This window comes from Apis dorsata, unplaced genomic scaffold, assembly GCF_000469605.1.
Source record: "Apis dorsata unplaced genomic scaffold, Apis dorsata 1.3 scaffold_165, whole genome shotgun sequence".
Lineage (NCBI taxonomy): Eukaryota > Metazoa > Arthropoda > Insecta > Hymenoptera > Apidae > Apis > Apis dorsata.
In genome coordinates, this window is record NW_006263454.1 from 933,739 (window position 1) to 949,005 (window position 15,267).

General features: G+C 38.4%; 1 protein-coding gene across 1 annotated transcript in view; it reads left to right on the forward strand.

Moving 5' to 3' along the window:
• LOC102677055 (very-long-chain enoyl-CoA reductase) overlaps positions 1-15,267 on the forward strand; it is a 118,750-nt gene that overhangs the window by 100,145 nt on the left and 3,338 nt on the right. The window contains exons 3-5 of the mRNA XM_031509647.1: positions 9,362-9,618; positions 13,243-13,353; positions 13,452-13,535. Coding sequence (XP_031365507.1) covers positions 9,362-9,618; positions 13,243-13,353; positions 13,452-13,535 — 452 coding nt within the window. The remainder of the gene's footprint in view (positions 1-9,361; positions 9,619-13,242; positions 13,354-13,451; positions 13,536-15,267) is intronic.

A 15,267-nucleotide genomic window follows, 5' to 3' on the forward strand; every position in this document is an offset into this window, starting at 1 on the left:
ATTTCCTCTGATCGAGTACTTCGAAAACTATCGTCGAATTATTACATGCAAANNTCTCCATCATTCCCTTATTTTCCGACGATTTTATCACTCCGTTTCTCTTGTCACTCCTCCACTTTTTTCCCCTCTCCTTTTGAAGAAAGAAATCTCGGGCATGTAGATGATTTTTCAGGAGAGAGGGATGAAGTTTTGTTTGTTGATTTAATAGCGCGCGCTCGATTCGGGAGAAACGTTTTCACGGGTGTGTAGAAGCGTACACCCGTCCGTCCCAGATGTGAGAAAAATCCGGCCGATATGTTGGCACAATCGTGGCGAGCACATCTTCGCTGCGGTGATTTCATATATACTCGTGAAAAGTATAAGAAGAAATTTTACGATCCTTCGTGGAATAGTAAAAATAATAGTAATATCGATATTTGTATTCACATGCGCTCGTTAAAATTCTTCCATAAAGGAAATATATAAAATCGTATCGGTCACACACTCGATTAATGTTGTTACAAGTTTACCTTGCCCGGTGAAACGTAACACGTTTCGTTAAACCGGTTCAACGCCCTAAATAATTTTACGTCGTCGATGCACCGTTATTTACATAATAAAATCTATACGATCCCCATGCTTCGTTCCATAAATCGAAATATCCCATTTCTCCTTCCCTTCAATCTCGTAATCCGATTCCGTAAAGAAGAAATCATCGATGATATTTCTCTCTCTTCGTTCAAAAATCGTCGGCCAAACTGATTCGAAAGGAAATCGTTTCACTGCCTCGAGTCACTTGATATCCTCCTTCAAGGGAAGATAATTATTTCTTCCATTAATATCTCGAACAATCCACTTTTCTTCCCCTCTTTCTCAAATCTCGTAAAAAACTCATCAGTCTCGCTCCGACAAATTACTCCGATTGCTTCACAATTTGCATCCAGTTGAGATCGACATTGAAACATCGTCCACGAGTTTCCCCCCGTGAAAAATCTGCGATCCTTCGATCGATATCGTCGACGGAGGAGGATCGAGAATAGAGCTCGCAAGCACCTTTCATATTCGAAGACGATCAGCCGCGACGCACGCAGCAATCCTTTCACGATGCATTACCAACGGGAATCCACGGTCCAATCGTGGAGGAGGTGACTGCCGCATCGGCTTTACCAATTATCCTCGAAATTGCGATCGATCGTTCGATGTTGGCCTCTTCCTCGAGACGTCTCATCTCCACCCCCTCGAACTACACTGCGACTTCCACTCGTATTACTGTATACATTCCAACACCAGTGACCCTGTTCCCCTATCCACGTTGTCTTAGATCGTACACTCGCGTCCACCAAGCGTGCACGATTTCATTCCATCTCGACGATAATCCAAAGATAAGAGAGACAGACTTGGTGGACAGGTTTCGTACGAAGGAAGCTGGTTAACGATCATTGATTTTACCGATCTGATTCTATTTGAGATTAAAAGGAGAAGAAAAAGATGCGAAGAAAGATGGTCGATGGATTGAATCGAAGGTCCAAAACCGATTCGAGCCTAGCAATTGAATTCACGTACGCGCGCTAGTTCCTCTTTAACGCAATCAATCTTTCGTCGCAGCTACACCCGGAACATACACGCACACACACACACACAGACAGACAGAGAGGCAAACCGGATATACGATGGAAATAACTGGCACGTTCTTATTTATACCCCCGATCGGATCCCAATCGAGCGGGATACCCTCGAGGCACGAGCTGCCCTGGCTACCTCGGGATCAGTCAACTCTCCCAATTATCCCCAACATTCATAACTTATCCGCCTGGTTAAATCACGAATCCAATGAATCTCAAACATTCGATAACGACCCTTCTACGCCCGGATCGTCGACCTGCGTTATATACACGCGTTATATCACCGTTGACCGACGTTGATTAAATATATCGTACCACTTTTTTCGATCATATACACGCTCACTCTCTCTCTCTCTCACTCATTCGAATTGCAGACACTTTGTTTAGAATTGACTCTCGAGACAATCGGAACAGAAGCACAGCGAGTGAAAGTGAAAAGATTCGACGTTAGATTCTAGAAAGGGTGGTTTCGCGCACCGAAGGTTATAAGGATTTAAGGAAGGGAGTAAAAAGGGTGGAAAACTAACGAAGAGACGAAGTTCGCCGTGTTTTCACGTCGGTGTAACCGCGGCGGGCGAGCGGGACATACACCCGGCGCTGAATCGCGGCCAACTGAGAGGGAGAAAACAGCCCCCTAGATACTAGCGTCGGTTGGCTGTGGCATCGCGCACAGAAACCCCCTGCGCAACGTTTCAACCCCCAACCCCGCGTGCACGGGACGAGGACCGAGGCGAGTTTCGATGGCGAAACTGGGCAATCCGGAGCCGTCTTCGATGCTCACTTTCGCACTTTCGTTCCCGATTAACCACACGTGTGCCAACCACGGGTCCTTTAAATACGTGGATGGTCCGGTAATATTCGTGGATGATTCGTGGTGTTGGATCGATTTTTTTTTTCTTTTTTTCTTTTTTAAAGGAGTTGATTTAGCCTTGGATTGAAAATAAAATGTAGTTTGAAACGTATCTCGAAGGTTAAGTATTATGAGAACTGATGAATTCCAGTAGATTAATTGTTCGATTTTAAAATCGAACGTTATTAAAATGAAGGAAAAATCTCTATCGAACCTCTGTTGTTTCATTATTCGAATTTTCTCTTTTGTTATTGTTCATAATTGATATTTATTGCATAACATTACATATATTTTATACTGAAAAGTATTCGTAAAATGCAAACTCTATATCTTTCTAAAATACATAATTCCAAGGCTATCTTCCTCTTATATTTTTCAAGTCGTTCTCTATTTTTTTATTACACCACATTGATACTTTATGTCTTGCAACAGATATGAGCTACTTTTCGGAATAGTCGTCCCAAGTAATATCTTTCCAAAATGGAAAAGCAACAGTTTTCCTTATAAATAACGAAAGAGTAATCCGAGCAACTCCTTTGTCATCCTTCTTTGCAAAATACGTGAATACGTCCCGCAAAAAAATATAAAGGATCGCAAGGATCCTCCAAGGGCCAGCCATACTCTCCTCTCGCCCATCGCATTCCCTCAAAGGAAATGTATCGATAAGGAAGCGGAGAACTCGACATGCTGCCGTATCGATCCTCCAAAAGCGATCTCTTGGCCGTGGTTATTCCCAAACGACAAACAAACTCCAAATGGGACAAATGGACTTATCGCGATAATTAGGAAGCAAAGCTTAACAATTTCGCGCAGCGATTAATTAAACTCTGAATTTCGAACCCAGAACCCAACCCTCTAGATCTATCGTATCTATGCGTGGCAACAGACGTCGCAAGGGGGAGATGGAGATGAATGGCGAGGCGAACATCGAAGCCTTTCACGGCGGGGGAGGGAGAGGGTCAATCGGTTTTAATTGCACGCTCCAGCCACTTGACTAATTGCTTAGATTGCTTGTCAGATGTTATGCCCGATTTAATGAAACGGTGGCCTTGCTCTCCGCCGTGCTTTTCAGGAGGAATGAATGGAGGAATTCGAGGATGAAAGTAGCGTCTTCGTTACGGGGATGAAGTTCCTAGGGATGGAAATTACGATTCCTCTAATCTAATCGACCGAGTATAATCCACGGAGCTTTATTTCCACGGGGGTAGGAATGATTTTTTTTTTTTTTTCCCCCTCCAATATTTGAATCATCGATCTCATTTCGGAGATGAAAATTATTATTTCTAAATACAATTTAAAATAAAAGTTGTTAAACGATGATTCTGTCTAGTGACACGCACCGAAGAGCAGATGCACGGATAATTTATGCGACGTATTGTATAAAATCTCTTCGTCAAAGTTTATTTTCAATATCGTCGGTGCAGCTGCTTCCATTCCAGTACAGTAACCACGAAATGAAATAATCCAAATAAAGTTACGAATTTCTCTTTCAGGGACAGAGTACGAAGTAACGAACAACTGACAAGTTCCTTCTTCCTTTAAATTTAAAAAATTTCTTGATTTCCTCTCTCTCTCTCTCTCTTTCTCTCTCTCTAATTTTAATTTGAGATCCACTCTTGAATAATTCCGTAAATACCGTAATAAAATATATGAGAGAAAAATGTAAAATAAAACGCAAAACGTAAAAATGAACGGATGTATCCCCCGACGGATGAAGTCATCGAACATCCGGAACAAACTGCGGCGCATTAGCATGTTCGATCGAGCGAAATCACGAGGCTTTACAAAAGGGCACGGGACCGCGTCGAATTAAGGGCCGTAATGAAAAAGCGATTCCGGGACACTCGTCTGGCCTGGCCACGCCCCGAGAAAAAGGATTCAACGTATCGGTCGCCGGGCTGAATGCGGTATAAATTGCCCGACAATAAAGTCCCATTCCCCTCCCCTCCCCCCGTGGAGAGCCGGCCAGATTTTTCGTTTCGACCCCGTGCGGCGGACGAGTACAATGGGGAATCCTGTTTGCGTCGTGCGAGCCCTCGAATAGTAGGGGGAGGGGGTGAAAGTCGAGAAAAAGCTGAAACGCATTGTCGTTGGACCATCATTTTCCATCGAAATTCGGAACGAAAACGGATTCTTGTGCGCCTTTTCTCGATTAACCCTCTAATTTGTCGCACGCAGCACGAGTTTCCATTCTTATTGAATCTTGTTCCTCCTCCTTCTTCTATCGAATGACGAATAAATTAATTCGGCGTGAATTTGATTTAACGAGGTGTGGATGGAGAAAGGATGGAGATAGAGATGGAGGGATGAGAAATTAGAAGGCGCAACAAACGCGAGCTCTTTATCGATCAGAAGCCCGAACGCTTAACTTCGCCCGACATCGTTCCCAACTTTCTCCTTAAGACTCCTAACATTATTATCAAAGTCAATAGTTTGGCCAACTATTCGAACAAATACCCTTATGCTGTGTAATCGAAGGGGGAATGAGACACGAGACAGGGGGGAGGGAGGATCCCGGGTAAGATGATAGAGAGGGCCAAGGCGTTTCAGAGAGGGTCACTTTTCCCTTCCCTGCTCGTTTTATCGGCCAGACAAGATTTGCGATCGCTTTATTAAAAGTTCCAGCTGCTGCCTGCCCCCTCCCTCCCTCGATCGACGATGCGCCTCCGGTGAAAGTTCATAAACTCGATATCCTTATACTTATTAGCGGCGGGAGTAACAGGAGAAAGACAAAAATGAGCGGAAAGAGCGATACCTCTTCACTGTAAAACTTTCCTCTCGATTCGAGCTTAACGAGCTCCTCCTCCCCCTCTCAGCGATGCGAATAAATTCTAATACTTTCTTCTTCCCTGCTATGAAACAAAAAAAAACAAAAATTCTTTCCATTGTTTGCAACTTTTATAACGCGCGCGTTTCGCCTCGATATCTCTCACTGATTATTTGTACTTGTTTCCCCCCTGATAATTGAACAAAGCAAAATAGAAAAATTCTCTCGAATTTTTCGCAACTTTTCTATCTCGATAATTTAGCGAGTTCTTCCTCTTGTTTCTCTTTTTTAATAAAAAAAAAAAAAATTACCTGCTATGAAAAAAAAAAAATAAAAATTCTTTCCATTTTTTGCAACTTTTATAACGCTCGCGTTTCGCCTCGATATCTCTCAATGATTATTTGTACTTTTTTCCCCCCTGATAATTGAACAAAGAAAAATAGAAAAATTCTCTCCAATTTTTCGCAACTTTTCTGTCTCGATAATTTGACGAGTTCTTCCTCTTGTTTCTCTTTTTTAATAAAAAAAAAAAAGAAAGAATAAAAATACTTTGGATTCTTGCAATTGTCTAGATATATAATAAGTTGAACTGGAACGAAAAATAAAAGATTCTTTAACATTTTGTAACATCCAAGCAACGTAGTTAACATTGATTCGATTAAAAAAACGAGCCATCTGGTTGTGAAAACGACAATGAAACAGCATAATGCTCGGTGTGTTCCCCATTCATCGGGATCGCTTTATCGTATTCCCATCGTTGATTTATTTTCCCGGGGACAATGCCGCCATTATTTATTCAATCCGAATGCTGCTCGATGGAACGGTGAAAAATACCGCGCGTATCGCATATTTTTAAATAGCGGCCCTCCATCGACGTTTTACTCCGATTTAAAAACCATGCGCGCGAATCTGCCACGTATTTCGATCTCTAGCGTGGCTCTAAAATAACAAGTTTTCGAACGATAAAAAATTGATAGCTTCGATCGTAAATTCCTCGTCCCGTTGAAAGAGATAGCGTGACAAAATGGCGCAGAGGCCAGGGTCACGAGCTTTGATGCTGGAAACGCATCATCCCCTTCCTCCGAGGGATGAGGAAGCATCGATTTATGTCCGCGTTCCACTCTTAATGTGTGTAAATTCGCGATCCCTGTGCGACGCGGTTAATGAGGCGTCGATGCTTGAAACTCGTAAAGATTAACGATCGTCCACCACCGTCGCATTCTTTACTTTACCGCCTTTGTTCCATCGAATTCCTTCCTTCATTTCATCCGCGAATAGTAGTATTTCCATTTCAAAATACGATCGTACAAAGTGTTCCCCGTACGGATGATTTTAAAGTCATATAATAATTTAATAATTTGCGTTGAATCGCGCGTTAGAAATGAAAAATATTTTAGATCCGTGTTGTTCGTTTCTCCTTTCTTCGTTATGTAACATTTTCAAGTTACGTAACGTTCGTCGAAAAAATGAATCGCTATTCGCGATATCTTTCACGAATATTTTCGCGACGTACAATTTCAAAGTATTATGAGTTATCCAATTTTTATACTATTTCTTTCCTGCAAAATAATTTTTTTCAAACTACGACGTAATTTACAATTATAATCTACTTGAAATAATTTAAAAACCAATTCGAAGAGATCGATGTAATCGTTATTATATATACCTCTATTAATTTCGATGGTGGATAGAAATGAAAAGGGGTATCTGGGTCACGACATAACGCGATCCCCTATGCCACGATTAATCCGGCAGATATTTATTTTCGGGGTCATTACACCGATAAGATGTTATTGCTTGGCGATCCTCGCGGATGCAGGGGGCGGTGGACCACATTTGCGGCTCCTGCGGCGGGTGTACATCCGTGTCGCGATGCATACGCGCGATGCAGACGATGCGGAATGCGGCATGCGGCGCGACACAGGGCCGTACGCGGCACGCCAATTACCCCGCGGAAAGGACGTTTCTAATCAGCCTGGTTCGTTAATCCGAATTGCGGATTCCCCCGCATCCCCATTGTTTTCCGGATATTACGAGAACGGAACTAGGTCGATGCTTGCACGCGTGCCGTTTGGATGAAACTTTGAAATCTTGCTTTTTCACTGGATTCTTTATGTTTCGTTAAGAAACATAAACGTGGATATTGAAGTTTTTTTTTTTCTTTGTTTTAAGAGTTCGAGTTAAAATGGCGAAAATATTTGGATGTTTATATTTTTCCAAGTATAAGAATTATTTGAAAATTTTGATGCAAGAAATCTTTCTTATTCTCAAAGATGACGAGTGAGAAAATACTGTTCTTCGTTGATATATCGGCATGCTTCTTCCTCATTTCGTGTCCTGTGTGATGGGCAATTGGATCAAATATAAATAAAAAAAAGTGTTTTATTCTCTTTAGATCTTAGAGGAAGTATCTAGGAAAAGATAAGGACGAGTGGAAGGGCATTTACGATGGTAAATTGAACGCGTGGCGATAAATAAGGGCGCAAAGTGGTGTACAATTAAAGGACATAAAGCTGTCCGCGGGTCCCACGATCCGCAATTAAGAATTTTGTCATTTGACCGGCGCGTAGAGGTTGCGTTATAATTTGCCCCATAAATAATTCATGCGCTTCCATGGCCTGCTATTACGGTGGGCGAACCAGGTGAGGGGGTTGCGTTGGGCGAATTATGAATATTCAGCGGAGTTCGCACGTCCTACGTTTCTCTCTGCCTGCCTGATATCGTATTAATCCTCTCTCGAGACCCGATCCAGAAATTGCCCCGAAACGAATTTTTCTTTCGATCGTGGAGCTCGAGAGACGCGTGTCATCGCAAAGAGCGACAACGTTGGGACGTGGTGGGTAAAAACCCACGTGAAAGAATTTTGTTTCGAAAGGGGGGAAAGCCGCTGGAATTAATGTATATGTATGCGTGTATACGCGTTGAGAACGGGGATGCGTAATTGCAAAAAATGAGACTGTTAAATAAAACTCCGTCTAGCAGAGTTCGGTGAAAGTAAAGAGCGAAGAGAAGCTATATAGAATGAAAACATATGAAAAAGTGTATTTATTCGTCAGGAAAAAAATTTGGTACAGAAAAGAAAAAATTACGTAATATTTTCTGCTCGTCTAAAGAAGACTTTGCATTAAAGATTTTTCATTTCAAAGAAATTTAAGAGGATTTTGTTAGTGTTTTTTTGATTGATACTTTTTTTTTTACTACTGAAGGAGAGATCAAGTGGATATTTTTTTTTTTTTCAGAAAATATATTCGAATGGGAATGTTATATGTTGTTACGAGCATCGTATTATCTACGTGATAAAATACATCGTCACGTTAATTTCAATCTCGAAAACGGTAATCCCATTTCGAAATGTATAGCTTTCAAATCTGTCAGATTTCCATTTCACTCGCTTATAACTCAATTTTCCGCCCGATTTTATTATTCGCCTCTCATCAAACTCCAACTACATTATCATCGTCTGTCGATTTCAATTGATCGACTTTAATTCCCCACGTATATTACGCGAGATCGCCGCGTATAATTGTTTACATCCAACCAACTAATTGAAACGCGAAAATTATGTAGAATCGATAAATCGTTCTCTCCCCCCGTGTTCTCCATAATTATTCGCGCTCCCCTCGTCCATTCTCGATTAACTGGAATTGTTACATCTCTTACATATTCCTCTCCCCCTCAAAAAAAGAAGAAAGAAATTATCACAATGACATATATTTAACATAACGATCAAAAACATTGTCTCGTCAAAACTCTTCCATCAATTAATCAAATAGACAAAAATCAGGAGGAAACATACTTTGCCAAATTTTTTTTTTTCGTCTGAGCTGAGAAGAAGAAGCCTCAGAAAATCGAACCGTGAGATAGATTAGTTCCCTTTAACTCGAGCCTCGAGGGAAATTGGAAATTTATCGGGAAACGAGAGATAAGTTTTCACGTGTGCAATGTACATTTGGATGGAAGTTGGAACTCGAAGTTGCTTCCAAGTTTAGCTCGAGCGTTGTAAACAGAGGGAAGCGCATGCTAACCACCATGATAGTGGATTCCACCTTCTATCTCTTCCGGAGGAAACTTCTTCCTCCTCCTCCTCCTCCTCTTCTTTTTCTTTTTCGTGGACGATAACTCGACCATGTGTCTCGTTCACAGGTGTCCAACGGACTCTTCACGTTCTCCACAACTCGGAGCAGCCGGCATCCGCGTTCGCGATCCTGGAGTCGGGCAACAAGGTGGTCCCGTTGATAGCCGATGGCCTGTTCGATTTGTTGATGTACAAAATCTCGAGCGTGTACACGAACAAGATGCAGAAGATGGAGTCGAAGGGGCCCAGGTTCGAGATTGGCGATTTTTGCGTGAAACTCGGAAGCGTGACGATTAATCAGAACTTCAAAGGCGTCCTGGTCGAGGTAAGGATGTTGAAAATGTTTAAATTTTGAGCTTCTATGCATCTAATTTTATATTTATCCTAGGATATCGGCAAAATATCGTTCAATATTTCGCTTTAGTAGTTTTGAGTCACACTTTTAATAATCCGTGCTGAATTTCTAGGAAGACTTTCTCAAATCTTTTCAATTACTCCTCGAAATTTATATATATTTCGTACGATTATATAAATTAAATAAGACTGACAGCTTTTAAGCAACGATTAAGCAATGACAGCAACGATTTTTAATTCTTCCAAGGAGACACTTTAACCTTATGAAATAATCCAGAGAATCGATATATTTTGGATCGATTCCTTTTAATAATCTCTGCTGAATTCTAGGAGGACTTCTCAAATCTTTTCAATCACTCCTCGAAATTTGTATATATCTCATACGATTATACAAATTAAATTTTTAATTCTTCCAAGGAGACACTTTAACCTCGTGAAATAATCCAGAAAGGAAACGGGTATCCCGTTTGTCTTTCTCGTTTCTCTAGTTTCGAAACTTTTCGCACCGGTCGAGAAAGAATCGGGCAGAGATATTCGGTCGGATTAATAATCGCGGCAGATCTCCTTGATATTCGCGAAACTCGTTGAAGAGTCGACCAGATTGTTGCCAAGGGAAATCTCGAAGGGTAGGTTAATTAACTCGCGATTATTAACTTGGAAATTGGCGAAATAGCCTGCGCTGTTTCCTTGTCGATCACGTGACGGGCTCGCAATATCGATTAACGGGTCCACCTGTCAAGAGACTTTGTACGTTGATCGCGAAATCGTGTTGATGAGCGAGTGTGGAAGACGTCTTTTCAACGTTTGTTTCTCAGAATGAACAGATAAAGTTGATGAAATGTTGTAAAGAAACGAGAGGAAGGCAGAGATCGTTGCTCAACATTTTTGTATGGGAAGAAATATTTGCGAATATTTTATTTTGGAGCAAATTTTCCTTAATTAAAGATTAATCAAAAATGTAAGAATGATAGAATTTCGTATTTGAGTTCTGGATCTATCGATTCTTCGAACATTCTCATAGAGGAACCCAGGATTTTCTTTCATTCGTTTCGTTCCATTTCGATCAAATTCTCTCGACGAAAGTGAGATTAAAAGAAATTCAATTTGGACCCAGAGGGGAGGGAAGAAGGATGTGTGACGAATGCACGGTTTGCTATTTATTAGAATTGAAACTGTGCGAGGTTTTAACAGACGATTAATAAAAATTGAATTTGAATAATTTGTGAAACACGCATTTCTATTCTTCTCCTGTGGCACACGAGGATTTTTCTTCAATACAAATGCGTTCACGAACTGATGCTGCAACTGGTCGATACTTACAGGAAGAAGCGTTGCTCAAATTTATTCCAAAGTAGATACTAAAAAACTTACTTACTTTTTAACCACCCTTGGTTACCTTTAACGTTCTCTTCTTTCTTTTTTGTTGCGATTAATAAATAATGCTATCCATTAGCAGTTACGATAATATTGCTATAAAAATCTAAAACGTTACGTTTCATGATTGATGCAACGCAATTCTGTTCCTGATGTGGATGCAGAAGCGATCGTTTGGAAACATTGTTAGCTGATAATCGAGTGATACAATCGTTCCAGCGGTCGATCGATTTGAATTAGCAAATCTAGTAATCAAAACTGGTTAATACGCGCGCGAGCATTATCATTATTTATGGTGGTTATAAAGTCGGTGCGAGATACAACTCGATGACGATCGGGCCAACTGTCGCCGCGCTTGGTTTCCGGCGATCGGTATCCACCTCTGTATCCGGCTAAATGACTGCCAACTAAAATCTAATTAACCTCCATAAATTATTGGAGCCGATATTTTCGTCGAATTAAATGGAAATTCAACTTTTCTTCAAAGTTATAATCTTTTTTATTCTTTTTTTATTCTCTTTGAAATAAAATGATACAAAATTTCTTAACGATGATTCTCGAGTAAGAGTAAATTCACGATTTAAATTTTCTTTTTTTTCTCTCCCTCTCTTTCTCTCGTAGTAAAAGACTTTACACATATTCGAAGCCGTGTCGTATTGTTTCTCAAGACGAGAATGTTTCTCTCTCGGTGGAAAGAGTTTGGTGGTGGTGGTGGTCGACCGCGACAATACTACTAGGTGTAACTTCCGTTTCTACGAGGTGAAAAATGGCGCAGAGGAAGACGCTGGACCAATGGAAACGATCCTTGGACCGATCCAACGGCCATTCGTATCGGTAACAGCGCTGTTTGTACTCCACCAGGACGTCGAATACGTTACGATAAACCCCGATTCGCCCATTAATTTCCTGGGAGAAAATAGCGCGCCGTGGCACAACACTAACTCACGCCATCTTGCTCTCGCCTCTCTTCCTTTATTCCGTGAAAAAAGAAAGAAGAAAAAAAAGGAAAGAAAAATTACGAAATATTTTCCTTTCGTGCTAATCTTTTTTTCTTTTTCGAAAAATTTATATTCGCGATTTTGTCCTTCGTTTAGATATCTAATTTGGAATTTTTCGGTATCGTCGATTTATTTATTCGATGATGGATACTACAAATCTCCAAAGATATATATATAGATATTCGATACGTTTCTTCGAAGGGAATAAGAAGAAGGCTAATTAATTATAATTAATTATAATTGTTGTTTATTTAATTTATTGGATAAGATGAAAAGGATTTTGAAGGAATCGCGCATATAGAGAAATATTTCGTACAAAGATATCGGGAATAATCAGAAAAGGGATATCGAAATCGGTTCCTTCGATCGAAAATTTTGAAGGAATCATGGCGAATCTTTCTTCTCGAATCGATATCGATGAAAGCGATGGCCGATTGGCTTTCTTTGACGCCACTGGGCGCAATCTCAACGATCAACGAACGCGAAGAAAAGAGAAACGAGCAGCGAAAAGGGCGATCGATCGATTCTTCTTACGATCCAATTCTTATCGAAACGGAGGACACGTTGTTTCATTCTCTTACACATCTTTCTATTATAATATTTATACATTCCACATAGTCGATAATATTTTTCCTCGTATCATTTTTTTCCACTCACAACTACTGTACTATTTCTTGTGACGTTTTTTTTCTCTTCTTCTTAAATCGCATTTCTTTGTCGGTGAAAAGGTGTTGATACATTCGTGGAACAGCAAGTATCGATCGAAATTTGTTTATTAAGTTATAGGACAGTTTAAGTTTTCATTAAGCGTGAAACGAAACGAAGATAGAAATTCTTCTTTTCGTCTTCTATATATATTATCTGATAATCATACGAAGCGTTTTCGATCAAGGAATTACTTGCTAAACGAGTTCGTTGAACGAGAAAAGCGTGTCGATGGTTGACGTATGTGCTCCAAACCGAAAGTCATTCGAGCTCACGCTTTCTTCGTGGCGGACATATCCTATTGCCTGATGGCGCGGAACGAGACTTTCGATCGAATCACGTTTACAATTTTGTCAGTTTATTTCCATTTGCTTTCTTTTCCAATTTATATTGGAAAAAAGATAATTTGTATGAAAAAAAGGAGAGATCCTCTATTTTGTGAAAAAATTTTGATTTCTCACACGCACGATTCTGAATGTAAAATTGTTGTCTTCCTTGTTTTTATTTATTTGTGTTAGGTGGAATATAGGCCTTGCGTCGTTCCCGGAAGTGCATGGGAATTGATCCGTGAATTTTTGCAAGGTTTTCTCGGTTCCACCGTGTCCAATCAAGCACCGCAATATTTACAGGTAATGAAAGAATTTCCAATGTAACGTTATAAAGGGAAAGAATATTTAAAGAAGGAGATAATGGGGATGGAGATATGATTGATTTGTTCATTTTACAGAATCGAATGAACGATATTTATCAACCATTGGACACGATACAACAATACTTGGAACATTTTGGCCAGTACAGGAAAGCTACCGGTGTAATTTAAAAAAATGATTTGTATCGACGAAATTAATATCGAAATATTAAAAAAATATTTTATTTTTCCCTCAGATGAAGCGAACGATCGTTTCAATAATTTTATGTAATTATCTGTAGATCGAAGGTAATCCATTTCTATTATTAATAAATATTATTTAACGCGTTATCTCTTTTTTTACTCACATATGAAATTGTAAAAAGAAAGAATTTAATCTTCACAGATTTTTCATCCATCCACTGATGAAAAAGTTATAAATATTATAATGCAATTTGTAATCCGTTCGATCTTAATCTGAAACATTCTTTAATATTATCGTATAAAAAAAAAAGAAAGAGATATTTCGGAAGATAAAATTAATTTACTCTGTAGATTATTTTGAATTCGTGAATCTTTTAAAATTATTAAAAAACTAAAAAAATTGGAAAGAAAAAAGCATTTATTATTCTTTAAAATTTTCTAAAATGTAATCTATTTTCCAATTATTAAATCTACATATGTAATCTAATATATTATTAATTGTTTTTTATATCTTTTATATATCTCTCTATATATAAGCTATCATATTATATTATATAAAAATTACATAGAAAAAAATATAAAAATGTAAAAAAAAATATATAGAAAATTACAAATATATATATAATAAATACAAAAATATACATATATAAAATATATGTACATATGAAATATATGACATATAATAATAATATGATACCATTATTTTTTTATTAAAAATCCTTAAATATTATCGATTCATAAGCTGTTGCTACATTGCTATTTCTATTTTATATTAGAATTTGTAGATTAAATGTATTAGACAAAGAGAAGAAATAATAAGAAAAAGATAGAGATATGATAAAAATATTGAAATCAGCGCCATCTTCAGAGTGCCGCAAATGAAACATATAAAGAAAGGATAGAGAATAGAGAAACAAAGATAGAAATAGAATAAGAATTAACTGTTAACGCTATCTCTTCGGTACTAAAGACATTTAAGTTTCAATATATTTTAAAGAGATGTCGCTAAGTCCTAATTCTTATTTTATTTCTATCTAAAAGAATTAACTATTAACGCCATCTCTTAACTACTAAAGACATTTAAGTTTCAATATATTTTAAAGAGATGTCGCTAAGTCCTAATTCTTATTTTATTTCTATCTAAAAGAATTAACTATTAACGCCATCTCTTAAATACTAAAGACATTTAAGTTTCAATATGTTTTAAAGAGATGTCGCTAAGTTCTAATTTTTTGTTCTTTTCTATATATAAAGAATTGACTGTTAACGCCATCTCTTAAGTACTAAAGACATTTAAGTTTCAATATATTTTAAAGAGATGTCGCTAAGTCCTAATTCTTATTTTATTTCTATATAAAAGAATTAACTGTTAACGCCATCTCTTAAGTACTAAAGACATTTAAGTTTCAATATATTTTAAAGAGATGTCGCTAAGTCCTAATTCTTATTTTATTTCTATATAAAAGAATTAACTGTTAACGCCATCTCTTAAATACTAAAGATATTTAAGTTTCAATATGTTTTAAAGAGATGTCGCTAGGTACCAATTCTTATTTTCTTATCTTATTCTATCTTTGAAGAGATATCTTTGGTATTCAGGAGATGGCGTTGATAGTCAATTCTTATTTTATTTCTATCTTTGTTTCTTTATTCTCTATCCTTTCTTTATATGTTTCATTTGCGGCACTCTGAAGATGGCGCTGATTTCAAT